The sequence below is a fragment of the Phoenix dactylifera genome, chromosome 5 (genome assembly GCF_051530095.1).
Source record: "Phoenix dactylifera cultivar Ajwa chromosome 5, Ajwa_hap1_PhDact_Kaust_v1.1, whole genome shotgun sequence".
Taxonomy (NCBI): Eukaryota; Viridiplantae; Streptophyta; class Magnoliopsida; order Arecales; family Arecaceae; genus Phoenix; species Phoenix dactylifera.
The window spans coordinates 34,876,759-34,904,755 of record NC_143194.1 but is presented as its reverse complement, the minus strand read 5'-3'; the positions used below and the strand labels follow the sequence as shown (position 1 = coordinate 34,904,755).

The 27,997-nt window shown below is 38.2% G+C and overlaps 1 protein-coding gene across 3 annotated transcripts; it reads right to left on the bottom strand.

The window, feature by feature from the left end:
- Nucleotides 1–1,629: 1,629 nt before the first annotated feature.
- LOC103708475 (homeobox-leucine zipper protein ATHB-15-like) lies at nucleotides 1,630–26,903 on the bottom strand. Of its 3 annotated transcripts, none has more exons than XM_008793411.4 (18): nucleotides 25,324–26,903; nucleotides 25,081–25,240; nucleotides 24,854–24,954; nucleotides 24,660–24,750; nucleotides 24,304–24,399; nucleotides 24,088–24,201; nucleotides 23,921–24,004; nucleotides 23,623–23,778; nucleotides 23,410–23,484; nucleotides 23,031–23,137; nucleotides 22,756–22,948; nucleotides 21,546–21,731; nucleotides 21,330–21,407; nucleotides 20,578–20,712; nucleotides 20,069–20,394; nucleotides 5,922–6,027; nucleotides 2,495–2,644; nucleotides 1,630–2,017 (listed from the first exon to the last, which is right to left on the bottom strand). In XM_008793411.4, exons 1-18 carry the CDS (start codon nucleotides 25,533–25,535, stop codon nucleotides 1,871–1,873), a joined length of 2,517 nt encoding a protein of 838 aa, XP_008791633.1. In that variant the 5' UTR covers nucleotides 25,536–26,903; the 3' UTR covers nucleotides 1,630–1,870. The 3 variants fall into 3 exon arrangements, with proteins under 3 accessions (XP_008791633.1, XP_088578698.1, XP_088578699.1); XM_088722572.1 differs by having other exon boundaries at nucleotides 21,546–21,749; nucleotides 25,324–26,897; XM_088722573.2 differs by lacking the exons at nucleotides 1,630–2,017; nucleotides 2,495–2,644; nucleotides 5,922–6,027 and adding an exon at nucleotides 6,497–6,602 and having other exon boundaries at nucleotides 21,546–21,749; nucleotides 25,324–26,897.
- Nucleotides 26,904–27,997: the final 1,094 nt, after the last annotated feature.

The window sequence follows — 27,997 nt, the reverse complement described above, 5'->3', positions numbered from 1 at the left end:
TATGCCAAGCCACTATTATCCGCTGGCGAGGGCTTATGCCACGCTACTATAATCCGCTGGCAAGGGTCATACATAGCTATATGAAAGCCCATAGTCATTTCTTAAAACAAATATTCTTTAAGTCATAGTTCCTTAAATCATAGTCTTAAATCATACATGAATAAATCGCTAAAAGGCTATAAAGAGTTTGTAGTCCATAATTAAACCTTTAACAGTAGAATAATTATAAAATTATTTTTTTATAACAAAATACAAATTTTATAAATATGGACTTCATAGTTCACAAACAAGTCATTAATATTAAAATATTTATGAAATAATTATTTCACAATAAATCATGAGTTGCATAATATTATATGCTTGATCCTTGATTTTAAGAAAACATGATATCATCAACATTTAATTCTATTTTTATATTTTCATAATACCAAAAAATAAGTGAAAATTTAAAAACTAATAAGCAGTGTTAGGATTACTTACCTCTTTTGTCTTAGACTTTCAAACTTCACTAGGCGAACCTACTAAACTTATTTAAAGATATTTAGAGTAAGATTCATTCTCATTTGATAACTTTAATAGTTTTGAAATAACAAGACAAAGAAAACGGTTGGCCAGATGACGGAAGCCCGATTAGGTCAGATCTAAGCAACTTGATTAATGAATCACGAGATACGGACTCAATTAGAGCTAACGCCATTCGATAGGGTTCATTAATATTGGGTTTCATAGACACTTATCAGGGCTTAGTTGATCGATCTGGTAGGCTGCCTAGGCACTAGGGCAGATCAAGGCCCCTTGCAGGGGTCAACTTAGGTCCATATGATAGGCAGATAGGACTCGATTAATGGATCTATGAGTCTTTTTAGAAAGAAAAATAGAAATATGAGATAAAAGAAAGAGAGAAAATAAGAGAGAAATAAGAGAGGGATGGCTCTCCCTCTCTCCTCTTCCTTTTCTCTTCTTTTTTCTTTCTTTCTTCATAAATAAGGGAGGAAGGGAGTGGACGGTGGCTGGCCATGGTGATTCGACGAGGCGGCAGCCAATAAGGGTGGCAGCAGCGAAGAATAGCCGGTAGCAGCGACCAGCTAAATTCAACCCCAAAATTGGGCTGAGACGGGTGATTCTTGGCTCGGTTGTATTCAGATCCTAGCCCGCTCACTGGCAGCTAGGAGTCTGGCTTCGAACAAAGACCAACATGAGGGAGCGGTCGAGGGTTTCGACGCGCCAGTGGCGAAGATGGCCAAAAAAAAGGAGGTGAAACAGAGCAAAACAAAGAATCTTTTTCCCTGAGTGGTTTCCGGCGGATTTCTCGGCCAACGACCGTAATTCCAAGTAGTCGGCAGAAGAAAAAGAAAAGGAGAGAAAAGACAGGGCGCTGTCTTGGTTCCGGCGGTATCTGGCGGCTCCAATTTGCGGCGGGAGACCTAGGGCTCCGGTGGCCCTAGGTCTCTGACTCCTAGTCGGAGTTGCGGAAGAGGACGAAAACTTCCTCTAGGAATCTTCCACTTCCTATCATGCGCATGACACACGCGGGCCAGTGATGGGCTGGGCCGATCAAGTGGATTGAGTCTGGACCAGGCCTTTACACCCTCCGTTGCTGAGAAGTTACCCAAGGTCCTGAGCGGTATATGAATGAAAATAGCTTTTCACATATTTAATACGTAATGTATGCAGGTGGCCTGAGCAGCTGATAACAGATATGTCAGCCCAAGTATATTGAGCAAGCCAAATACAATGTAACATCTTAAACTAGAGAATCAAATAAGAAAACATCATGGTTTAGGTTTAAAAAGAGGCAGCCACTGATCTAGACATAGAAAAAGATAAATAAGTGCCTTAACTTTTATATGTTCTCATATTGAAAGACTAGCTAAACGAAGGACCAATTAACAAACATGAAGCAGATGCAGTGGGCTTCATCTTCATCATTCTGCACCTTCCAAGCCACTGCGCTCTCATAAGAAACAGGCCTACCCATGCTTGAAATGCAAAGACCACCCTGAAGGCATGCTAAACCCTGCCCACAGGAAAAAAACAGTCATTCTTTTGGGTAAACAAAATTTTTGAATACATGTGGTGTGCGTTTTTTCTAACGGGATGATTAGAAGTGGAGATATGACTCCACAGATGCAATCAAAACCATTTAAGCCGGACACCCCAGATTTGAGGTGCTGCTCCATATAGTTATTCTCAAATGAAGTTTAGTTATGACATTCACCATAGAAAGACAAGGCCCTGCATGACAACCAAAAGCCCAACATTCAGAATAGGGTGACTGCCAAAACTCGGACAGCATCAGACATGCTCATCTGAGCACGCCTCTACAACCAATGAAACATCCAATACTGGAGCCTACTTCTATCTCAGAAGTTTCAGGGATGATAAATATCATTTTGGTATTTTTTACCCTTCAAGTTCTTCTGAATCTTCTTAAACTATATATTATAGTTTTATGCAGAAATGCTAAAATTATTTGTTAAAGAAGGTCATGAACCTGCTGCATTATATGAGGGAACTCTGCGCAAAGAGTCTTCCTTCCTTGGTCATCAAATATCTTTTCCAGAGTAATGTCTTGCAAGGCAACCAAGGTAGTCTCAAGCATGTCAAGGCCAGCCTGGTTTGCAAATGTGAAAACTGGCATTGCCTGCAACAAAGTAATATACAGAATCTACAGATTATTAACAGTTAAAGAACCAATGGTTTAATAAGAAAGGACAAAGATATAATGAATTGCAGGCACATTTCTTCCTAGCCACTTACAGAAGGTTAAAAGTAGAGGCAAGATTTTACCTTAACATTACTACATGTCAACTTGGTTAAATTTCATCTTTCATCATAGGCATAACCAATTCTTGATCCATTTCTTTTTTCCCTCATGTGATAGATAACTAGTAAATTTGATTAAGTGTACATTAAAGTCTAAATTTAAATTAGAAATTACTATAAAGCTATACAGATGAACTCATGCCTGGTCCATACAGCAGACACTCCTTCCCATCTTCCATTAGTCCTAGGCAAGACTATTGGCACCCTCAATAGCTACTCTTCCTTGCATCCTGACTGTCCACATCTTACATTAAAAAGAACCCTTCAAGGCCTATCAGAAGTAAATTTGCTAATAAAACCCATCAAACACTCGAAGTTTAATTTGTGATACTACATCGTGGTCTTACAATTAATATAAACACGAATAATCTTAGGCTTTACAACATTGACTATAGCTCGTTGTAGGCTGAAAAATCAACATTAGTCATTGCAAAGTTAAACCCACAAACCATCCACTCCCCTTACCAAGACAACAAAAAAACATCCCACAACCAGAACAACTCCACCAGAGGGCCCTACTCCATCATAAGCAACCATATCGATTATTTTCCATCTTTTATTTTGTAACATCCATTTTACCTTTTATGGCCCATGGCTAATCTAGGAGGAAAATATTCTTCCATTCAACATTGTCTTTCCACGAAGGAAATTGGACTTAAACTAGAATACACCCATAGCATCATATTATTTGAATTCTTCAACAGTTCTGATATTCAGTACTTCATGCTCAAACAGCATCAATTTTTCTGTTGCTGTTAAATCATGCAAACACTGGTTATTGACTTACTGGTATTAAATTGCAAAATTCATGCCCCTCACATCACAATTTAGTCTCAGGAAAGTATCGAGTAGTTTGGCAAAAAAGGAAACAAATGAAGTCAAATCATGTGTAGGAATCAATTCCAAGTCCAACTGGTTATTTCGCATTACAATATATGATTTGTGTTGTCTCCATTCTTTATTTACATGCTGTAAATATGACTATTTAATTTCCTATATTATGGTGTATTCCTTGCTTAACTACAAGCATAACCTTCCATCCCAAAACTAGCCAGTAATTGTAGGTGGATCAAATACTCTTGCATAAGCAGGGAAGGGCAACAGAAAGCCTACGGGGACCATTATAAAATTGTGAAAGGCCCTGGCAGTCAAACTATTATCAATGGAAGGTTCAAAATACTACAGAAATTCTCAAATTCTTGTATTCCTGATTGGAAGGTAAACTATTTAAATAAAAACCTTTACAAGCCTGGAACCGTTCCAAAAATTTGTGCCCAATGCCCGTTGGAAGCAAGCATCATTGCATCACCTAACCACCGCAACTCCCCTCCTCTCCTCAACAGCACCCCCCACCCCCCCTTCTTTTCTCTCCAACAACAACAAAAGGGAAAAAAATAAGAAAAAGAAAAAAAGAAAAAACAGCATCCTGTTCAATTGTTCATGAGTATATGGACATTTTGAAGTATACCCCTAAGGCCCTGCACTTACCATAGGACTTCCATACACTAGATAGATGAAGTGTTCTACAATCAGCAAAATCATGTCATATTCATTTGTGTAGACATATGTTATGCAATCCCCAACGCATCCTAAATACTAGATGAGATGGTGAATTAAAAATGGTAAGCACAAAGTGTCCAATAGAAAGATAGTTTTATTTTTATGCAGCTAATTTTTCTTACAAATTATTTATGAATTATAAAATTGAAATAACATTACTATGCATGAGTCACCAAAAGGAAGACTCAATTACCTTACAATGAAATGCAACTACTGCGATTACAAATTTTTGAAAGAGCATAATTATTTTATCATCAATACACACATCCAACGCAAATAAGTTCTCTATAATTGACCTTATGACAAGCCTTCCCAAGCATTGGACAAGTAAATTTTGCATGCCACCCAATAATAGCCTCAAAAGATTATGATTGTGACATTATCCATGAATTCTAGCTCTTTTTTGAGATGCGCAAAAACAACAATAGCTTATCTCATCTACAAAAGGCAGCTAATTTGTTCCCTGAGCCGGTTAAAAATCCTTATGCTTAAGTCATAAATGACAGGTCAAAGAATCATATGCCCCAACACTCAAGAAACGAGAAATAGTCTGAAGAACTGCAATGATATATTCTTGCACTCTAGTGCCTACATATATTCATTCGTGTGTATGCTTGAAATATATTCATTTGTGTAGACATATATTATGCAATGAACATATATTCTTGCACTCTAGTGCCTACATAATAGTAAATCCTTTTGCTTGCATTCGTGTGTAGTACATATACTTTGAAAGGTGTTTTTTCATAGCAGAACATTGATTGCTTCTCATCTTGAATGAGTATGTCTACAAGGGAGACAAATTCCAATTTAAGAACAGCTTCTTCTACTTTAAGTTAGTTTAAGGAGTGAAATGATGATTGCTTTGGAAAAATTATGCTTAGATTCAATATTGCTGCACAAAATTAATCAGTTAATGGAAGAAAACTAAAAGGGAAGGAGTTGAGAGTTACTATTCTGCAGTGCCCGTCGTTGCATTTGTGTGAATATATGCTTGAAAGCATATGTCTGAGAAATAGTCATAATATATGTTCATTTGTGTGTATGCTTGCACTCTAGTGCCTACGCACGAACGCACTCTAGTGCCTACATGAATGCAAGAATAAATGTACTACACACGAATGCTTATCTCAGACATATGGGTGAACATGAAAGCTCTACCCTGAACATAGTCAAAAGAAAAGAAAAAGGATTATCAGGACTTAGAAGTTTACAATGATCTAAGATTTACAGTAATAACCATCAATAGCGACAATAGTTAATAAAGGAAGTAGAACATTGAAATAAAAAAAAAGCATTCAAGAAGATTTACGTGGAAACTTGATGTAAACATCGGAAGTAGATTGATATTTTCAGTAACATAAAGCATGGAAATGCAAACCTTCAAAGAACAGCAAACAATAGCATCTGAGTGATGCCAAAGCATTTTGAGAAGTGAAAAAAAAAAAGCATTCAAGAAGATTTACGTGGAAACTTGATGTAAACATCGGAAGTAGATTGATATTTTCAGTAACATAAAGCATGGAAATGCAAACCTTCAAAGAACAGCAAACAATAGCATCTGAGTGATGCCAAAGCATTTTGAGAAGTGATTCACTGCCTTCAGTAGTAGGTTTAAGGAGCTCCACTCCAGAATGACCCCTGTACACAGATAACACAGTAGCTGAAAAATTGTAAATATACCTTTCTGTGATAAATTTATTAAATATCACAGCACACTTGGGACATGATTCTCTAGCAATGTATGGAAATACAGTATGAACTTTTGAAGATTTGCACTAACATACTACAAGTATAGAAACTTACTTGAAGCTCTCTATATGCCAGATGGATATGAAATAGAACAAAGAATTTTCTTTTAAAAAAATAAAAAAAAAGAAGAAAATCTTCTTTAGAACCAATGATATTGAAACATAATATTTTGCTCATCTCAGTGAGGAACTGAAGCAGAGATGAAGTCACTCAGTATATCTCAGCCACAAATGAAAGCAGAAAAGATCTGGAAAGAATCCTATATTTTGAGCTCCTGGTTAATATGCAGAAACAGAGAAATCAATAAAGAAGTAAATATATTAAAACCTAGGGAACTTCAAGGCATTGTTTTTGACATAAAATAATTTGAAAACCCTTTAACTTGTACAAGGAAGTCCAAGAACTCTTGGCTGGTATCTTGATATCGTTGGCTGCTATCTTTGGGATATATCGTTTTATATCAGCTGAAACAATAAAGAACAAAATTTTATATATCGTAAACTGATCCAAAACCAACATTTGGACTGGGACAAAAAAACTTTTTAGAATTTTTTAACGTTTACTGCTAACTGATTTTCAGATAGTTACAATTAGAATAGTAACTTTTGTTGTAATATGTTTTTCAGGAAAATAATGCGAAGCATAAATTGATAGGCATACCCATTTAGACCAGAAAAATAATGAAACATTTATCTGGTAATAGATTTGTTAACTTACCACTAAACCCTAAAAGCATACTGTGAGGACCCGTGCGGGCTTGTATTTAGTCCCACATCGGTTTTTCGCTGGGTAGATCTTGGGTACTTATACAGGATCAAGGAACCCAAATAATACCTTCCGGCTAGCCATTTTGGGTGAGGTCCTGAGTTGTTACAAATGGTATCAGAGCGGACCCGGCCCATAACCTATGTGAACTAGGGGACACTGCAGCACGGATCCATTGGGGCTGACCACGGGCCAATCGTGGTGTTTGTGATTAGATTTGAATAGATATGAATTCTTAGCCTGACAAGGACGTTAGGGCTTGAACGGGGGGAGTATGTGAGGACCCGTGCGGACATGTGTTTAGTCCCACATCGGTTATTCGCTGGGTAGATCTTGGGTACTTATACATGATCAAGAAACCCAAATAATACCTTCCGGCTAGCCATTTTGGGTGAGATCCTGGGTTGTTACACATACGCTGATAGAAGGTTGGAAACATGTGTATTTAAGTTTAAGGCAACCTAAAGTCCCTTGCCTATCTGATGTGAGACATCCCACTCTCCAATGCCCCCTCACACATGGAGAAGCTGCAAGACAAACCCAAAGAAGGACGACACATGGAAAGCAAGAGGGGAGAATGAAGCGAAATGGATGGGTAGCTCTGATAACATATTAACAATCTAACCAGAAGACTTGAACTGATAGGAGGATGGGCCCATGTAAATTTAAGGCCACCTAAAGTATGTAGCCTATCCGATATTGGACTACCCACTCCACAAGAAGATTGGCATCTTTGCCAAAAATTGGAGTACAATTCTTTGACCATTTTGCTGTACCCAGCAATTTGTCGTTTCCCAAAAGATAGTGGATGACATTTTCTTTTATAAAGGAATAGGCAAATCATTTATCAAATGATGTTATTAAAAAGTTTCTGACTTTGAATCAAACAAGACAACGCCTACAAGGCTCTTAGATTTCTTGCATGCGTGCATTTACTGCATATCCAGCAACTATAAAGGTGTCTCAAATAACACCGCCATGGCCAATCCCAAGCACGGATGAGAAAGGTGGACGGTTGATGTCAGGTTGACAGCTAGTCAATAAAAACATGTTAATAACTATGAAATATATCCAAATTTGATAATTAGAAAGGTGTTTCATGTTCGAGTAGACAAATAGTTATATCATGCATATTGCTTCTTGCACATCACCATCATCCTAAGTTTCTTATTGTTGTGTCCGTGTGATGCAGGACAAGAAGAGAATTAGAGTTATAGAGAGGGAAGAGGGCGAGAGAGAGGAGAAATAAGATGATCGAACTTGGTCTCAACCTTCAATTCATTTCACACAAAAAAAGCTACAAGTTTTCTTGCTTGACCCTCTTTATATAAACACAAAATCAACCCACAAGTTAATAAATTTCAGTCGTTTTGCAACTCTTTACAAAGAAACATATCCCTGAAATTTCCAAAACAAACAACTTATCGACCACTAACAACATACAAGTACCATAACATTATTATTCATGCTACAGTGATGTGAATAGTAACCAACCCCTTTACTTACCTAAATTGACTCCGTCTGGACCTCCTAAAACTATGGACTTAAAGATCTTATGATACAACCTTGATTAACTATTATTAAATTTTAAAAAACCCTAATGATTTCAATCACAAGCCTATAATTAAACAATTTTAAATCAACAAAATTCGGGCCTTTGAATGTGATAAAATTCAATCCCACATCATTCACTTCTGCTGCATGGATCTCATCTCTGAGATCTGTTTCCAAAATCTTCATGCTCCATTGAGTTTATGATTTGATGATGGAGGGCTACATAAAGTTCTCTCGCAATCAAATCATTCATTAGTTGTTTTCATATCCATAGTTTGGCAAGAAATAAGGCGTAGATCATCCTGTTTGATGGTTATCTTCGAGGAATCCAGCAAATCAACAAAAATGAATCGTCATATGGCTTGATCTTGACCATTGACTTTAGATTAGTGACTTGATCTTGCCATATATGCCCCTTGCATTGATTTCAGTATTTTGATCTTTTGCCTTTGAGAAGTCCAATGGATCATCAACTAACAAATTCTCAATTAACAAATCTTTAATGGTAGCAATGCTGCATGATGGACCTCAACCAGACTCTTCACATGATAAAGCATCAATTGCAGGCACATCACACATTGATTGTTTGGCTTTTTCATCTTTAAGATTCTTGATCTATGGTTGAACCTCATGGAGCTTTTCAATGCCTAAATCTGTTGCAATTGCTTGCAATACAGCCTGCATTGACATCACATCATTGTTGAAAGATGCCAACTTATTGTCCATCCACCGACAGATCCCATATTTGACATGTTCATCAAAATCATCAACTCTGAAACTCAGCTCCTCAATTGATGACATGATGAAAAAGAGGGAAGGAGGGAATACAAAGGAGATCAAGGGAATGCAAGGAGGAAAAGCAGGACCCTTTAGCTCTAATGCCAAATTAATGTCGGACAAGAAGAGAATTAGAGTTATAGAGAGGAGGGTAAGAGGAAGAGAGAGAGAGAGGAAATAAGACGACCAAACTCGGTCAAAAAGAAAAAAAAAAAGCATACAAGTCTTTTTGCTTGGCCCACGTTATAAACTCACAAACATGACCCACAAGTTAATGAATTTTAATCCTTTTGGGACTTTTTTAATAGAAACTAATCATTAATACAATTTCCAAAACAAACAACTTATTGACCCCTAACAACCCACAGATGTCGTAGCATCACTATTCATGCTACAGGGACATAAACAGTAACCAACCACTTAATTTACCTAAATTGACTCTATCTGGACCACCTAAATTTATGGACTTAAAGTATTGACACGGCTTTGATTAGCTATTATTGGACTGCAAAAAATCCTAATGATTTCAAATTCAGGCTATTGAATGTGATGCAATTCAGTCTCACACAAATATGCCTTTTTTAAGATAGTTTTCCATTAGGGATTGTGCATATGAGCATGACTAATGTAAAAATCTTAGGTGCCAGAATTAGGAGTGGGTGCATGAGCAAGTGTAGGTTTGGGAGTGGGGAAGCAAATACTTTAAAAACACATAAGTATAGAAGCACTTTAGAAGTGAGTGCGGATACAAGAATCTAAGAGGATTCTGAAGCGGATGCATCACCCAAGGTAGTTGATTCCGGTTACTAAAGAAAAAATACATTATTTTATGTCGATGGACAATATAAATGCAAGAATGAGTATCATTAGAATGAAAATAAATGTTTCAACATGACATAAATAGCGCCAAGTATAGTTGGAGTGAATCCATTGATACATTTATCTGATAGAATAGACTACGATTATATGTTTCTGATATGTGTTTGCAAAGCATGTAGAGACCAAGAAAAGCATTATTGATCCCACCAAATCAAGTTAGGCTACCAAGCATACAATTTAATATGTTTACTTTAGGCTACCAGCTAATTGAATAAACACTTTGAAACTACGAAAGCCATGTTAGTTTTTTTTTAATAAGGTGGATGGTGTGTTGTAAGTTAAAATGGAAAACTGCTGCACACCATTTATTAGATACAAGCATGGCTTTAGCCCAAGCAATCAAGGTTTTAAATATCGTGAGACAAGTCATCCCAGTTCTTCCATAGAATGGGACTCCTCGCGTCTCAACACTTACGATGGTGGATGTCCCATCGCATCTTGGTCCATTTCCTGACTTGTCCCACCCTGAGACTCGAGACGGTAGGATGCCACATCTTCCTATTGCTATGGTTACACAAATTCTTTTCCATTTATGGTCAAAGTATCAAATGCAGCTTTAGTAAATATTAATTAGGTAATTATCAAATAATGGTCAAAAAGAAGCTTAGGAGTGATGCATGGTTAAATAATGGAAACTACTCAAGATAATAGAAATGGGTAATGAAAGCCACAAAATTCCTCAAGATTGAAATCCGTTCACTACATCTGAAGAGGGTAGGGGAAATGTTGCCATTCTTAAAGGAGGCAGTATAGGGGTTGCTAAAGCTTACAAAGGTGGAGGCAAGTATCCTTGAAAGACATTGGAGACAAAATATTAACTATGATTACATCCTATGGAGGGTAGTTATTGGAAAATAATCAATATTCGGGCCATATTTGTTATTTCAAAGAGCACTATCAGTGAATAGCTATCCTATCAAAAAAAATCATCGAATGTCAACAATTAGATTCCCTGATCATCATTACAGGATATTTTCTATAAGATCAGGTTTGAAATTGATCAGTGCCTTGTTAATCTAACAAGAAAAACATGGGGAAAAAATCAAAATTAAAAAAAAAAAAAAAAAAAAAACATGAAGTATAGCAAATCAACAAAACATAGACATGATATAGGCCATGTCAGTGGGTGACCAAGACTGAGATGAACTAAGATTTTGATTTACCTTGACTGAGATGGAAGATGGTGTAGTTTTATACAGTATTAAGATCAAAATCATGGCTGATATATAGGAAGCAAGATGTCGATATCTAGGCCAATATAGTAAAACAAAGATTAAGCAATGTTTTTAGGTAGTGTTTTTTATATTTATTTGTCACAAATACTTATTGAAGGAAGAAAATATTGGAAAATCTTGGTCAACAAATTGACATGTCAATGGCTTGCATCTCCAAACATACGGTTCAGATAGTAAGTGCCAGGATTTTAGATATATCACATTAATGGGTGCATGATGAATCAACTAATACATATTTTGGCTGAGATGGAAACCTTTTATATAAGGGAACTTGAGATAATGGCTTAAAATTAACAACAATTCAAATATTTTAAGAAACTTTTCCCTCTTAAATGGAATTCCTTTACCTATAGATTTCTTTTGGTAGAAGCAGTCTAGGTTTCCATGGCTAGCAAAGCCCCAAGATGAATGGGAGATGGAGGGGCATAGATCCCATTCGATGTCCCTCATATATCTCACTAGTTACCATGCTAATAGGGAACCCAGAGAAATTTATGGTGTTTCAATGGATAGGATATGTGCCCCTTCATCTCTCGTCCATACAAGGGTTGCAGGCTCTACCTGTGGCGACTTAAACCCTTCCTTCTTTTCTTAGGCAAAGACATTGCATTTTGGAAATGGTATTCCAAACTTACTAGGCCTCTAGCTTCAAGGTTTCTCCTATTATCTTTACTTTTAATTTTCTTCTTTCATGTTCTGATGTCCCCTAGACTTAATGTGCCAAATTTCTGCCTTTATTTCAATCATGTGATTGACATGGTGTCTTAGTTATATTGAGATAATGGTAATGATTTCTACTGATGATCGGCCTCTATTTATTTAGAATCAGCCATAGCCAAATAATTAACCAGCCACTCAGTTGGTTGCCTTCCCAAAAACAAATGATATATTTTGAATAATAAAGAAGCACCTATAATGATGCTGATGTCTATACATACCATAACCAGTCTTGAACCCTTAATCCAAGAAATTATTGTTAGTCAAATTATACAAGCCCAGAAGTCCAAATGGCTGGAAGTAGACCTTCTCAAGCTGCCTCTACTGATGAAAACTTGAAAAGTATCAATTGCATGTGGTTATGACAACCAAAATGTTGTGCAAAATAAATATAGCACTAACATTCCTTGTCCTTGACCTTGACAGATGCCATTATCAATACTTACCTTAATAACATCCACCTTTGGAAGTAGCAACCAAGAGAATTCAAGGATTAAGAGGTTGAGAGGCTGTTCTAACCAGGATTACCCTATCCGCAAATTCGTTGAATTGAGGACATCAGACAATTAGTGGTATCCAAATTGGTGACTTCATGGAGATTGTTGCCAAGAATATAACTCCTTCAGCCACTTTCTTCGCATTAATAGCCATGTGCTAGAAGACCTTCTCATTATAGGCAAACCATCGACTCTAGGCCACAAAGAAAAGTTTGCAATATGTCACTTTTCCTATGTGCAAGAAGTCAGGCGGGCCCTCAATATTTTGGAGTCCCATGGGAACCAAGATGGTTAAGAAAATTATCCCATCCCATCCTGTTTTCACAAAGGTTTAGGAAACCATGAAATGGCTAATATCATCAGCTGGATATGGGGACAAGTCATAACAGGAAGAAGTATTAAGGAGTCCACAAACATTGAGGATCAATTTACAAGGCAGTAACCTTCCAAAAAAAATGTTGGGTATGAGGAGTTGCCTTCATCTTCTACATCTAGAAAATATATTCTGAATTGCCATAGGTGACGCCATTACAAGCCAAGTGGCAAGTAGGCTTTTTTGACAAAGATCTTGATATGGTAATTATTCCCAAAGTAGAGTTAATTCTCCTAACTAGCTACGGATTTTAAGAGATAGGTGGCAGATGATATCAACATAGGAGGATAAAGGCTGTGTATGAGTGCAGCCAATTTAGCTCCCGCTCAATACCAATATTTATTAAGACCAAAGTTATCATCCACCAAGTTGATATCAAGCGGGCTAAAAACAAAAAGGAATGTTGGAGAGTTGAGGTTGATAACTTTAGGTAAATAATTGGGCTTAGGCTTGACCTGACTCCATTTTAGGAAGTTATGCATGGCTGCCATTGGTTTACACCAAAAGCTTGAGAGATTCAGCAAGATGCTACCTGCCACCTTTCCCATGGGTGCATGTTGTCTAGATGTAAAGACCAGGACTCCCAAGCCACCTTCTATAGGTTTGCATAATTTGTCCCATGCTATAAGGTGGAGTTTCATATCCTCGACAGCATGTTCCCACAACAAAGCCCTGTTATACCTCTCCAACTTTTTAGTAAAGAGATTCCACAATTGGATAGTAGATAAATTAGAGAGAAAGCAAGGACAAACCATGGGATACTCAACGTTAACGAGAGAAGAAATGATTTAGTTGTTTGGCATCCAAGACCTACAGTTACATTTTTTTATTTTTTTCTCCTACCTTCTCAAAATCTAATCCTTTTGTTCTATAATTTTTTTATGTTTAAGAATAATTGAGTTGATACATTACAAGGTCAAATCATGCTATATTATTTATACTCAAAACTAGAATTAGTTTGTTTGTAAAGGTGAGATAACTTCTTGAGTTATTACATTTAACTGGTGGACAAGGAATACAACTTTGTTAGTTCGAAAAATTTGCATACCATGTAATCATTTGTTTGTTATGTACATCTATGTATACATAAATTCTTTTTCTGGGTTCAATTAAGATACCTTACGGATTTATATTGTGGCAAATAGATATATTACATAACTGACCAGTTTTCTGGACATGACATATACAAGCTTATGGTTGCTGGAAATTAAACTTCTTATGTACTTGTATCGTGGCCTTTTATCTATTATTATATATTCAACTTATGGTTCTTACCTAAATGTTGTTTTACCTCCCGCTTCAGTGTTCAATCAAAGAAAAAAAAAAGAGAAAGAATCAATGATGTACCATCAGATCTCACTTACAATTTATATTTGATCTCAATTTTGTCAAAATAAGGTAAAATCAACCTAGACAAATGAAAGTACTCCTTGCTTAATTTGCAGTCACGTAAGGAAAAGTTTGCTAGTTTGACATGCACCCAAAAAGTCGGTGATTTTGGATAATCAAGGAAAAATCTAACTGCCATTTTGGATAACATAGAAAGTCAATCTCATGATGATGGTTGAGCAGGGGATTGGCCTCATGGAGAATATACAGCTCTCTTCAATATTAAACTTGTAACCATAACCCATGCAGGCATATGATGGCTGAATTGTTCAATGCTTTGGCACTAGATAGAAACTAATAAATATTTTTTTGAGAGAGAATGAAAGAGATGGGCTTAATTAATATTGTGCCGCATCTACAAGGTAACTTGCTATTTTTCTTTTAAGATTAGGCACAACAAATAGAGCACATAAACCTTCTCTTGTGATTAGGAATAGCAGTTTGGACCCAAATACATTTCTCCAACTTGTCCCAATGTGGACCAACGCATTTGTTCCATGGGAATGGTGTAGTATAGGATGGGTGTGGTTAGGCTTTGCCCAACCCACCAACATTTTTGAGTCAATTGGTCAAATTATAATAACCAAGGGGTTAATATAAAGACAAAATGCACTTAAAGAAATTTATTTATATAAGCCCACTCCTTTGCATTCAACGAGCCATTGGATATGAATCCAATGGTCCAAAAAGCTCGTGCATTAAGTAACAGGAGAGAGTAAATTTGAGAAAGGAACCTTGTATCTAAACCAAAATATCAAAATCTTAAATAACTCATTTCTTCTTTCCTCTTGTCTCCCATACCATACCTTTCCTCCTCCCTGGCCTCCTCTTCCTCTCTAATTGGGGAACCATTAGCTGCCCCCACAAGTTCTCAAAAATTCTGAAGACCGCTACCATCGCGGGATGCAAAGTGCTTAACTACTGACACCACCTCATTATGCCTGGTTACGACCACCATCATCTTCCACCCATGCTCTTATCTCCCCATCTTCTTTTTCCCTATACAACATGCCCCCATTTGCTATCACCACTTCCATCTACTATTAAGATGCTGACCATCCCCACCCACCATCTCAATTCCAATGGTCGAATTAGGGTGGTCCCAACCATGATGGCTCGAAAACCACCATAGCCCTGCCATGCAATCGAGAACTGCCCATCAACAGAGTAGGTTTAAATAAACCTAGCTAACCTACAATTGGTTTGGCCAACCTCATCCAACTAGTGGTAGGTCAAGTTGGGTTTGGTTCAACATTAGCTTGCCCTGACAAAGCTGCTAGCAGATTAACTTGACCCAACTTAACCCACTAAGAGCCCTGTGTGTGATCTCACAAGAATGCATAGTTTCAATTGTTACAAAATTAGAAGGTATAACAGCTACTTCATCAAGTTGGAGGAAACAAGTTTCAATTACAACAAAGCATGATGGTGTGACTAAATGCACGCAAGAGTTATGTATTTGTTTAAAGTACATTAGCATAAAAGAAGACCACCACATTATAATAATTGAAATATACAACAAATAAAAGCTCAGTGTACAATGCCCATAGCCAAAATCTTGGAATCAAATATTGAATCGATGAAAAACAAATATCAAGCAATATCATGGATGAGAAATATATCTCAAATACATATTGTTGATTTTTATGATGCCACAAACAAACTAAAATGATAAAATATTATTTTGCACAACATTACCCATAATGGAAACATGCTTCCAAAAATTAATAAATATGAGAGGACAACGCAAAACACAACCAGATTTTTTAAATTGTTTACACCAAATCCAGATCGACAACTGGGACTTAAAGATAGATACACCAAGGGAGGAGTAGGCCGAAACAACAAGAGTGTAGGCCGAAACAACAAGGGTGCATCCCGAGTGAATGTGGTGTAAACCGAAGGAAGCGAGAGCTATCGGCCTAGGATGAGAAGGAATATGATTGCCATGCATAGCGGGCTATGTGGCATAAACCAACAAGTATTTGCACCTATCTTACCATTACCTATACCACTACGAAGAATATGAGAAGAGTGGTATAACTACTCAGAGTATAGGAGTAACGGAGGGAAGATAACTACTATACATGATAATAGTGGCTCACGCGGCGTAAACTAGCAAGGACGAGTGTCAAACATTGAGAAGTGACACTCATCTTAGCAGCTGATGTGAGCCACTTACAAATATCATATTGTAATATTGAAAAAGATCTTTCGACACATTGATCAATCTAGTTTTATCTTAATTATCTTTGTTTTACTTTTACTTTATCCTAATCTTAGATTACCATTAGAATTCTACTTTAGGAGTAGTTGTAACGTAGTTTCTTTCTATCATAACCCTAGCTACACCCAATCCAACTCTATCCATCTTTTGAACGGCGGTGCAATAATAGTGAAAGTCCTTGAAGGTCAAGGCACCCAAATCTATGCTACTCTTATTATCCTCCCTTCGATTATCCTCATCCTAGCTATTCAAATAATGGTGGCACGCCCAGGCATCTACCTAGCCTAGTCGCGAGACTTATCACCCCTCTTTGTTGCATGCGTGTCTCTGTCTAGGTGGAAAGAAGAGCGAAAAATATAAACATAATTAAAATAGTTGATTTATTACTCATAAAGATTGCATTAACTACAAAAAATGTTTTATGTTTGTGTGGGAAAATGCATCATTGGTTAATAGATATACAATTGCCACAAACCATGTCAATAAATTTTGCACAATGTCTACAGCTACGCATAGGATCAAGATTTATCATCTCGGTACTGGATCCCGTATCAGTACCATCCTATTACTATATCGATATGTCTGGTATGGGAGACAGTTCGGCATACCGACTCGGTACGCCCTCTAAAATACGTATCGGTTTGTTACTAGTATAGTATAGTATGGTCAATATGCACCAATACCAACCAGTATGGCAAACCATGCATAGGATGATATGACATATTATCACGTAGAACTCCTCCCCCCTCCCAAAAAAATGAAAAACAATCACATTATTCAAAACAATGTTCGAAGTTTCAGCTGAAACCAATCCAAAACAGACCAAAATTTGATTTTGGTTTAGTTTCAGCCAGTTTCAACTGATTTTGGTCAGCTTCGGCTGAAACTACTCTTTTTTTTTTATTTTTTTTGTTTCATAAGTAGAAACTCGTGTTGTTTTCTAAAAATTCATCAATATAATTCAACTACGCATTTACTTAAGGCTCTAATAAGCTAATCCATGTTATTTTCATCTCAACTTGACCGAAATAGGTATGATGCAATCTTGACAAATGTTTTTAAGTTATAAACAACATTGCAATATGTAGAAGTAAACATGCTGGTGCATATCCAAGAGATTTCATATTACTTTGGATTTTGGAAAGTAAGATATGTAATCAATTGTATATTCTTGTACGCTTCTCTTATTACTTCATGTATGATTGAGTTATATATATATTACTGAATATATTAGTACATTCACTTGATATGATTGATGAGTTAAGCATCCATAAAATTTAATTTAAGCCCCAAACTGTCTAAATAATATAATCATGACTCTAGATGCCTTAAAATAAAATAAAATAAAACATTGTGAAAAAACTTGTCTTGATAGTTTCCTTAATTTTTTGACATTTTAATGTTTCTGTTTTTTTGACCAAAACTGCAAAACTTGGAGTGAAACTGCCAAAACCAAACTCTATCGGGAGAACCGAAACCACAATCAAAACTGAGTTTTAAACCTTTGATGCACACAGCCGAGTGATTTATATGAAGGTATATACGTCATTCTCCACCCAAAAGTTATGAAAGGAAAAGCACAATCCCAATGATATGGGGGTGAGCTTGGTCATTCTTAAAAAAAGAAAAGAAAAGCATAAAGGTAGGTTAAAAAATCCTACATGACTACTAATCCCTTGTATGCATGATCACATATCACTAAATGCATTTCACAAGATAGATACCACCATGATAAAATTATGTCAGCAACGTAAGCATTTCAAGATCATCTAAATATACCTTTCCTTTCAAAGGTAAGCAAAAAGAACTCATAACAACAAAAAATTGGTGTATAGGCATGTAGAGTAATTTTAAAATAAACGAGATGTCATGGCAGAGGAGCAAAAGTATTAAATCTTTCTATACTTTCCATCACTATGTTCACACTTCATGGCTCAATAGTTCTAGACTAGTTTTGTTTTAATGAAACCGCAAGAAATTGATCATCTGCAAATTGTTTTATGTTATGCAATAACAAAATTAAATTTTGTACGAAGAACTTAATCAGGTTCTATTTTTTCATTCCTCACTTTTAAGTTTTAAAGGCTTGATGAGTATGAATCTATAGACTGAAAGTAGCCTCAATGGGACATGGCAACACATGAAGACTGGTGATTGACACGTGCTAGGTATACAAGTTCAACTCACCCTTTCTATTCACTCTCAAGATCTTGCCATGAATTAGGCATCCGATCTTCAGTTTACTGAAGTTGCATTCTTAGCACTAATCCTTGATTAAATCAAGTGTTATTGAATTTTCATCCCTAACTATGTTAATATGACAACTGTACCAAATTTTGGACCTAAACCATCCCATCATCAGATCTTATCAAATTCACCAGTTGTCTAATACAATTTTGACATTTATCTGATCCATCTAAGCACATGCCAACTATCTGATCATCTGACTACATGCTAATCATGAAATGCGTTTGATTGCATTAAAATACACTAGGCAGCGTATAATTGCATGGTCATGATTGGAAAGAATAGGCTTGTAGACCATACTAATCAAGGTTCGCCGTCTCGGTACTAGACTCTGTACCAATACCACTCTATTACAGTGTCGGTATGTGGTACGGTACGAGATGATGAGGCGTACTGAGTGTCGGTCGGTACAAGACTGCATACCAATATGGTACAGCACGCAATACCAACCGAAACGGCAAACCTTGATACTAATGATGCATACAACTACATTCCATATGCATGCTAATATGCTTGCATATAATGAAATATTTGTGAGTCCAAAAGTGGCCCATTACCCTAGCCATAGCTGCAGGGTAGCACATGTGGCTGTTGACCAAGTCCTTCACTTTCAAAATCAAACCTAGCCAGCTTTACAAGGTGTGCAATTGCATGCCATATGCTTGAAGGCACATTATAAGATGAGCATGATGCATTTAATCACATGCCAATCATATGACACACCCAATCATGTTTCGTATGCATACTGCATACTTGCCTGTGTATAGTCACATCGTCATAATTTTTTGCCACATTGATCCATGACCAAGAAATACCTGAATGGTATCATGCATCTAGAACAAAGCAGTAACCACAATTCAACCACTACAATATTTGTTACATGATTATATTTATAATCTATTTCAAAACGTAAGCAATTTTTCCAACGCAACATTTCGATAACGTATTCATATGCAAACAGGAAAAGCATACTTACTTTGAAAATGACCTAAAAGCATGTAAGGAATCCAACAAAGAACAAATAATCTAGGCAACTGGCAGTGCAAGTAACGCACAAGCAAATTTTGTTTCTCTGCTAACTTACATCTTTCGGGATATCAGGGGATGGGATGGTTTCCCCTCCCCCGAACCCCCTCCCCTTCCTTAGGCTATGGAATGTTACCCCCCCAAAGCCCCCCTCGGGGGGGGAATAGGAGGTTCTTTAACTAGACGAAAGGCCAGTAACAACTTCTAAAAGTGTAGATTCAAATTTATAGTGTAGACAACAAACCTGTAGCTGTAACAAATCCAACGGGCAAGTGTGATTGCTTCTGGAGTTCCAGGTGGTGACCGGAGGCCACCATGAGATCCAAGATGTGAAGGTGAAAGAGCTAATGCAACCCTTTGGACAGATGATATAATGTTGCGGATGTATTGTCGAGCCATAGATGCCACATTTTCTTGGAGATGGCTCTCAAAAGCAAACTGAAATGCTATTGTCATCACCGATCTCGTGCTAGTAGAATTGCCAGAATAATTGCCAGACACTCTGTTTCCTGTTGATCCAATCTCAAGTGTAGAAGCAAGGTCTAGTGTGCGATTAGGACTGGAACTTTCCTGCATCGGACAGCAACATAGTTTTGAAATGATGAAAGGCTCTTAAGTGTCCTAATATCTTAAAGAAGCATGCGTAGTTGAAACACCACAAAAATCATAGTTGCATTTATATGCATCAATGTTTACTTAGCAGCGGTGATGCAAGAACCAGATGGTAACTTAAATTAAGCAATATATGCCTACCATCACAGAGTCAAGAGGAATAATACGAAAACCAGATGGTAACAATGGGGCATCATCAGCAAAAGATGCATCGATTGGGGCAAATACAAGCTCCGAACAGGTGCCTACAGCATTCTCATCCACTCCATTGCATAGCTGTCAAGATAGTTGATAATATGAGCATCATGATAGTCAAGGAAATTGATTTTTCAAACAGGAGTGCATCAGTCTTGAACAAAATCAAACTCAAGTTGCAGAAAGAAAAGTAAGCTGAAGAAACTTGCAGTTCTTTTATGGAAACCATGTATAATCTAAACTGACTGAACAGGAAAGAAATGATATTATGCAGATTTAGAAATCATAGGTTCAAGGTTTGCAATCTCAATAATAAACCCCATATCGGCACCATGTTGATAAAGTGGCAGTATGCCCATTGCGGGGTCAGATAGGTGTACTGACACTCAGTACCCCCTCCCCTTACCGAGTATCGGTTTGGGATTGGTATGGGGTGGAACACATTGGCACTGAGAACCTCGAATAGGTTCTTAACATGGAGCAGAGAATTAAGGACTCGTTCTTAGCATAAGCCTTAGTTTAAATTTCATGAACCTGTATAAACGGTTAGCAGCAGAAAGTGTAGGTCCCAGAAGATGTTCCCAGTCTCTTTTAACCATCTAAACATCCTTCTAAAAAATAAAGCCTTGCCCCATTAAGAAAATTAGCATCTCTACTTCGGAAGGCAACAACAACTTGATAGAGCATCCAAAACTTACTTGCAAGAGAAAAAGATCTCGAGGCATAAGGGCATCTTGACTACGGCCAATATTTTCCAATTTAAGTACCTCCAAGAACTGTTGGGAAAAAGAAACAGATAAGAATAAGCAGAGCCACTGGGAGAAGAAAAAGAAAGACTGGAGGCAAAAAAAGAACTGTACTAGCAAATGGTAGAAAGAACTCATTCAGCTGATTATGCTGAATTAAAGGCTTACTTCTTCATGCTCGAGCGTATGAGCCAAAGGAAGTATGACCTGACCACCAACGCATCCAATGCGAGACATGGGTAAAGTGCAGGGGCTGGCTCTGACAGCTGCAGCAGAGTAGGCATCTATATTACTGTCTGCCCATTCTGATCGATGCTCTCGTAGAAACCTTAAAAGCATTGCTGGAGATACATTCTGTAGGAACAAACTTGACTAAAATAAAATGGAGATATGGACTATATGGCTAGAAACAAAAAGTAAAAAGGTACATTGCAATAGAAGCAAGAACAATAAAATTTGAGAGCTCTGACAAGTATTCAGAAATATTTGATAGAAGAATTTATAAGTATTTATTGCACCGTGGTCATTTTCTCCTAGAGCATTCATCTGTGAAAAATAATTTTCCCTTGGAGCATTTTCCAGCAAAAAATGTACCCAAATAAACAATTGTTTTGCTTTGCATATTCTAATACTACTGTTGATTGCTAGTAAAAAGTAACTATTTAGATAGTTCACTTTGCTCAGGGGCTAATAACAAAAATGATGATCAAGAAAACTAATTCGGATAAGCAGGTTATGATCCAATGTTAAACTAGTCAGCTCACATGTTTTCTTTTTCTTAATAAATATATATGAATAAGCAGTTGGTTCACCATCTAAGTTTGAATTAACATAAAAGATCTTACAAATTTTGAAGAAAAATGAAAAATAGCATTCTTCTGCTTATCCTACTCATGCAAGTTGTACTATCTATTTGCTCAAGAACACACAAGTCAGCAATCAGCCACATCACCACACTAAAACTTAGATAGAAATGCAATTGATTGACTATGTATACTCTAATTTCTGATCAATGAACACCATACCACGACTTGGAGGTTTCATTGGTCCGAATAAACATCCAATTATCTTTAAAGCATGATTTACCGCCCTGGCCCGAACCAGACGGTACAGGACGTACTATGCCGTTCCGGTGTGGTACTAGTATGGGTGGCATATCGATACTCGGTATACCGAAAAAATCAGTACTGTACCACACCGGCACACTGTTAGTGTAGCACCGGTATGGAGTCCGGTACCGTGATGGCGAACCTTGCTTTAAAGTAAATAACACTAATAGAAAATTTTTAGTTAGTGTTTTCTTCAATTCCCTTCTTTTGTTCGGCAAGAAATTTTAGTTGACTAGAATAATGCAAATATTCAAGTTCAGCATGCAAACCTGTAAAAGCATGGATGCCTTAGCACAAAGCACAGCATTGCTCAAGGAGGGAAAGCCATTTGTAAAACCAAGATTTAAGCCCATCATCCTGCTAGGAGATGAATTAACAAGTATAGTAACATCATCTGTGCCATCACTACCGATCATGGACCACCCATCATCTGCAAACCCATTGAGAGCTTCATTGAAACCCCTGCAAGTTCACAGCTATCATTTTCCTGACATGTATTCAGAAAGATGTAAAAAATAATCTTAAGAATATTGAAGATGCTAACCTGCTCAACCTCTGACTAAGTGCTCTTAGAGCTGCAGGTCTCCTGCCCCATCCAGTGACAGTAGACTGAGACACCTCGTGTACAATCTGCCGTAGATGGCGCAAAGCCTGACAAAAATGACATATCATATATGAGTTGATTAGTAACAGAACCTAGAATGTTTCTTACCTGTTCTTCTCACAATGCTTCCGTTTATTAATCAGCACTTTTCATGGTGCATGTTACAACTAAGTGCTTTTATTGACTGAAACCTTATGGTAGAAAGATTTTTTTTTTAATTCTCCTTCCCAAATAACTGAAAAAACCATTGACATTCACGAGCAATTGTGTAATAAATTCCACACTTGAACAAGATTTAAGTAAAAGACATGTTTCTAACCGCCATTGTTGTCTTCTGAGCAAGCACCATAGATGATTCATAGAGTGGCCGTAGAACCTCAGGTACGCTCCAAGGCTAGTGCATGGCAAAAGTAGCTAAGCTTCAGTAATTGCCAGTCAAAACTTGGATGGCATTTCTCTAGGGGTAAGACACATGGATTATGGCTATCAATTTATCAACAAACAAAATTAGAGGAAAGAAAACTGTTCATACCTCCAGATCCATATGATCAACAATGTGCATTATAGACCCACCCCCCTCACAGGGTCTTATTAAGTACCCACTTGGCAGCATTTCTGCCCTAACAAAAGGCTGCACGGGAGGCATGCTTGGACCACCTTGTGTGCTATTAAGAGACCTTTCACAGACCTTAAACATTTTCCAATAAACTTAAGAAAATAAAAAATTCCTAAAAGAATGATAGTGCAGTAAGGAAAGAACTAGCATGGAGTGCGCAACAAAAAAGATGCAGATTGTTTACTTCTGCTGCATGGCACCACCTATAACTTACCACAAGACTTCCATCTTCCAAAACTGATGTATATCGCAGCAACCAGAAGTCGCGAGCAGGTGCCAATGTTGTTGGAGCATATAGCTGCAATTCAGAATGGTAGTTATAGTTTCAGTTTTTATAAACAAAAAACAGTGCTGGCAGGCATTTTGGCCAAAAATAGTGACCTGCATGTAGAGCAACTCAATGGTCCCACTGTTTCCAGCAGGCAGTACATTGATGACATCCACAGACCGACAATCATGGAACCATGATGGTCGATCTTTGAGGATTTCTGCAACCTGAAACAGATTAATAGATTAGGCCTAAAAAGAAGCAGTTAACGATCAACCACAAAATGGATTAAGAGGATGGAAGTTAGGTAGAAGAGTCCAGACACTTACCTTTGTAGGTTCCATGCCTACAAGGCCGCAAGCTCGTGCTGCCACACCAGTGCAGCCATGTGAGATAGCAACGATTCCAATGGAATCCGGACCAGGCTGCAGAATAATAAATGTAAAAATGTATCATAAAGGCAAACATGTTCAGATAATTTCAAAGTGAAGCAATTAGCAAGAGAACAAATAAGTAGATGTCATGGCAATACTGTGAATGAAAGATCAGGATGACACATAGAAACGAATATAATTTCTCTTTTCATATTTTAAGGACTTCTTTTCTGTGTTAGAATATTTATTTGCTAAGTTTTTGACCAATGATCCAAAGGCAAAAAAAGAAAAAAAACAGAGGTGTGCCAAACCTTCATCCCAGGCATTTGGACCCACTCCACAGCAGTCCCAGTGGCCTTTGATAGAAACTCTGTTAACGTTTCCTCTGCTATGGACATCAGTCTAGAACAACATGATCGAATTTCGTTATCACTACCACATAAAAACAGAAAGACAACATGAAACAAGGATAAACTAGCAAGAACCAGCTAGTATCTGCACATACCCAGCAGGACTAGCATCCCTTGGTGGGCGCTGAGCGGTCAAATGGTGCTGACCACTCGTCACCACCGACTCACAGCTTGTATCTGGAGTTGTCAGCGCAGCCTATCCAACAAAAATTCAAATTCAGAAGAAAAAAAAAAGGAATCACAGCTTGAAAGCAGGGGGATAAGAATTTTTTCCTTTTTTTTTAATGAATCCATCTTTTTTCTAAAAACAAAGAACTCTTACATTCCGCGACTGTTGACGGAAGTAACCATTCTCATAGACCAACTGCGACACCTGCTTCTGCAATCGATCATTCTCCTCCATCAGAAGCTTATTCATCGCAGTCAGTTTCCTATTCACCGCTTGCAGCCGTGACGCTTCCTTCCGCTGTTTCTCTCGGCATCTGCAGAAAAAGTAAAGCAAATTATTTCTAAATCAGAAAAACTACTCTGTCACAAGATCTGAATAACTAGATAATAACGATACCTCCTGTTCTGAAACCAGACTTTAATCTGCTTGGGCTCAATGTTGGAGAGGATGGGGCACTCCCTGATCAGCTGTTGCCGTCGCATGGAGCTCGGCTTCGGGCAGTCGTGGTAAAGCCTCTCCAGGGCTTCGACCTGCTCGGGCGTATACCGGACATACTTCCCGGGGTCCATCCCCGTCTTCCCCTCCTTGCCAGATGATACAGCCATCATCCCTTCAAGATCAAATCACCTCAAGTAACAACCAAAGACAGCGAGATCCTGAACCTCCGCTTCCAAAATTATTCAAGAATTCAAACTCAAACGTTGCGGAGACCCAAAAACTACAATTTGTCCTTCCTTTTTACCATTCGCAACAAAAGGAGTAGTCTTTCGTTAGCTCTTCAAGAAAATCACCAGTTTTTCTCCTTTTTCTTCTTTGCTTGATCTTTAAAGGAAATGAAATACAGGGCAAGGATCGGTTCCAGCTCCGGAATATAGGTGCTTCTTTCCTCAAATATCCAGACAACAGCAAACACAAGAAAGACCGGCCTTTCGAGATGGGAGATATCTACAAGACTACCACCCTCGACGACCACAGAGAGACTACTATCCAGCTACAGTATGTAGTGTATACAACAGTGTAAGAGCGCGAAACCTCAAATAATTGAAAGCTTTATCAGATGCCTTTGAAGATTCCAAGCTTTCTTTTTTTTTATTTTTGTTCTTTTTCTTTTCTTCTATTCAAGAATCTCCTTTCCTTTTTTTTCCTTCTTTTTATATTTTAACGTGGAGCTCAAAACATTCCCAGCTGTGATTTCTCGTTCTCCAAAGCTCTCTATACGAGAACGAGAGACACTGAAAAGAAGAAGGATTCTCAAGCTAGCGGTTTCTCGAGATTTGAGGCTTTCCCTTTCTTTAATAACAAATAGACAAATGTGCACCTGCGTTCTCCTTTTTTTTTTTTTTGCTAGGAACCTGTGTTCTCTTTCTAAAGACGCGGACGAGTCACCGATTCGGCTCGGAATCGCTCCGATGCCTTTCAAGAACCTCAGAAGAAAGTCGGTAAAGCCGATTTCTCGGCAACTGGAGCTCGATTAAAGCCCCCACGTCAGATATCTTCCAAGATCCGCAGCTTTTCCTTCTGATCGGCGCCGAAAAATCCAATCTTTTCTTAGAGAAATCCGCGATTAAACAACGAAAAAGAGAAAAGCAAAAGATCGATCGTTGGCGGTTCGCACCAGCGATCCCCGATCTGGTCTTCACCCCGGAACGGTATCAATCAGTGCTTGCCCGTACAACTTAGGGTTTCATAGGTTTCCGGAACCAAAACCCAAGCCAAGAAAAGGTAAAAGAAAAAAAAGATCGAAAGGGAGGGGGAGAAAAAGAAACCGAGTGCCTTGGAATTATCTCCAGCTCGAATTCAAGGAACCGAAATGAGGGATCGGATTCCGGCCATGGCGGATCTCTGCGACTCGGTTTCTTCTTCGAAGGATGGGAGGGCGAAGAGACGCGAAATCTTGGAGAGAAAACTCTCTCTCTCTCTCTCACTCTCCCGTTGTTACAGCCTTTCTTTCGTGGCTCACTGATTTCTCTGAGAACAGTGGAAGAGAGGCGGTGGGACTTTTATAGATTTAGCGAATTGACCAAAATACCCTTCCCAACCATTACAAATCACAGCTGTCCGCTAGCGGCTTTTGAATCGAGAATCAACCTCCTGCCCCTGGCTCCGCAACGGCTACGGCCTTTGCCCGCGTAACCGCGGTCCGAACCTGTACTATTCTTAATTCCGAAACTGCCCTTAATCACAGCCGTCCAACAACCCACATCACAAGAACCGCGCCGTTTAATTGATGGACCTCAACTTTGTCGTGGCACGGACGTAGTTTTCTAGAACGTAGATGGCATTTCGGGAGGGGAGTAGGCACCAAAGCGGGAGCCGAAATTGATATTAAAAAATTAAAAAAAAGGGCCCGGTGGCGTGGCGGGTTGCGTGGCTCAGGGAAGACAGAATTATGAGCGTTTTTGCATGCGCCTCGTTTCTCGCCTTTTTTTTTTTATTCCCCTAAAATAATAAAATACTTTTGTATTAAATAAACATTAGTGTGAGATTAAAAATAATATTTTACTCCTCGTGGCATCATCAGCTACGGCCTACGGGTGGTGGAACAGTCGTCACCATACATCGCTCGTCCACCCGTGATGCGATGCATACTCAAAACATGCATGTATGATGTGATGGCGTCGTGTCATGTTGATGTGATGGCATGCATCACCCTCAGGTATCCCTGGTCGGGCGTGCGCGAGGCGAGTCTGGCGCACGGGCGAGCATCGAATCTGGGCCGCTTGATCTTGCTCGTGAGGATGGAGATCGTTGGGTCCCGTTTGGGGGAGTCGGGTACGGATAAAGGAGATGATGAGGTGATGGGGGGCACGGATGGGTTGGGGGAGAGGCGAACGCCTCAGGAAAATAAGGCCTGGGGTATGTCTAGTTGATGGCGACATGGATGGAGATGGGAGTCAAAATTATAGCTTTTAGTCTAATCAATATAACATAAAGTTGCATGGAGGACTAGAGCACAGAGGAGGTGATGCCGATGCCTCCAATTTGGATGGCTCCGCCTCTGCTCCAAAATGAACAACGGGAAAAGATACAGGGCCGGGGCCAAGTGGAAATCATGAAATTATTGGATGGT

Coding starts and splice junctions, on each gene's coding strand:
- LOC103708475 (XM_088722572.1), bottom strand. CDS start 25,535: ATGATGGCTGTATCATCTGGCAAGGAGGGGAAGACGGGGATGGACCCC. Junction 24,955..25,080: donor TCCGTCAACAGTCGCGGAAT/GTAAGAGTTCTT, acceptor TTTGTTGGATAG/GCTGCGCTGACAACTCCAGA. Junction 6,028..20,068: donor TGGATTTGTTACAGCTACAG/GTTTGTTGTCTA, acceptor ATCTGTGTACAG/GGGTCATTCTGGAGTGGAGC.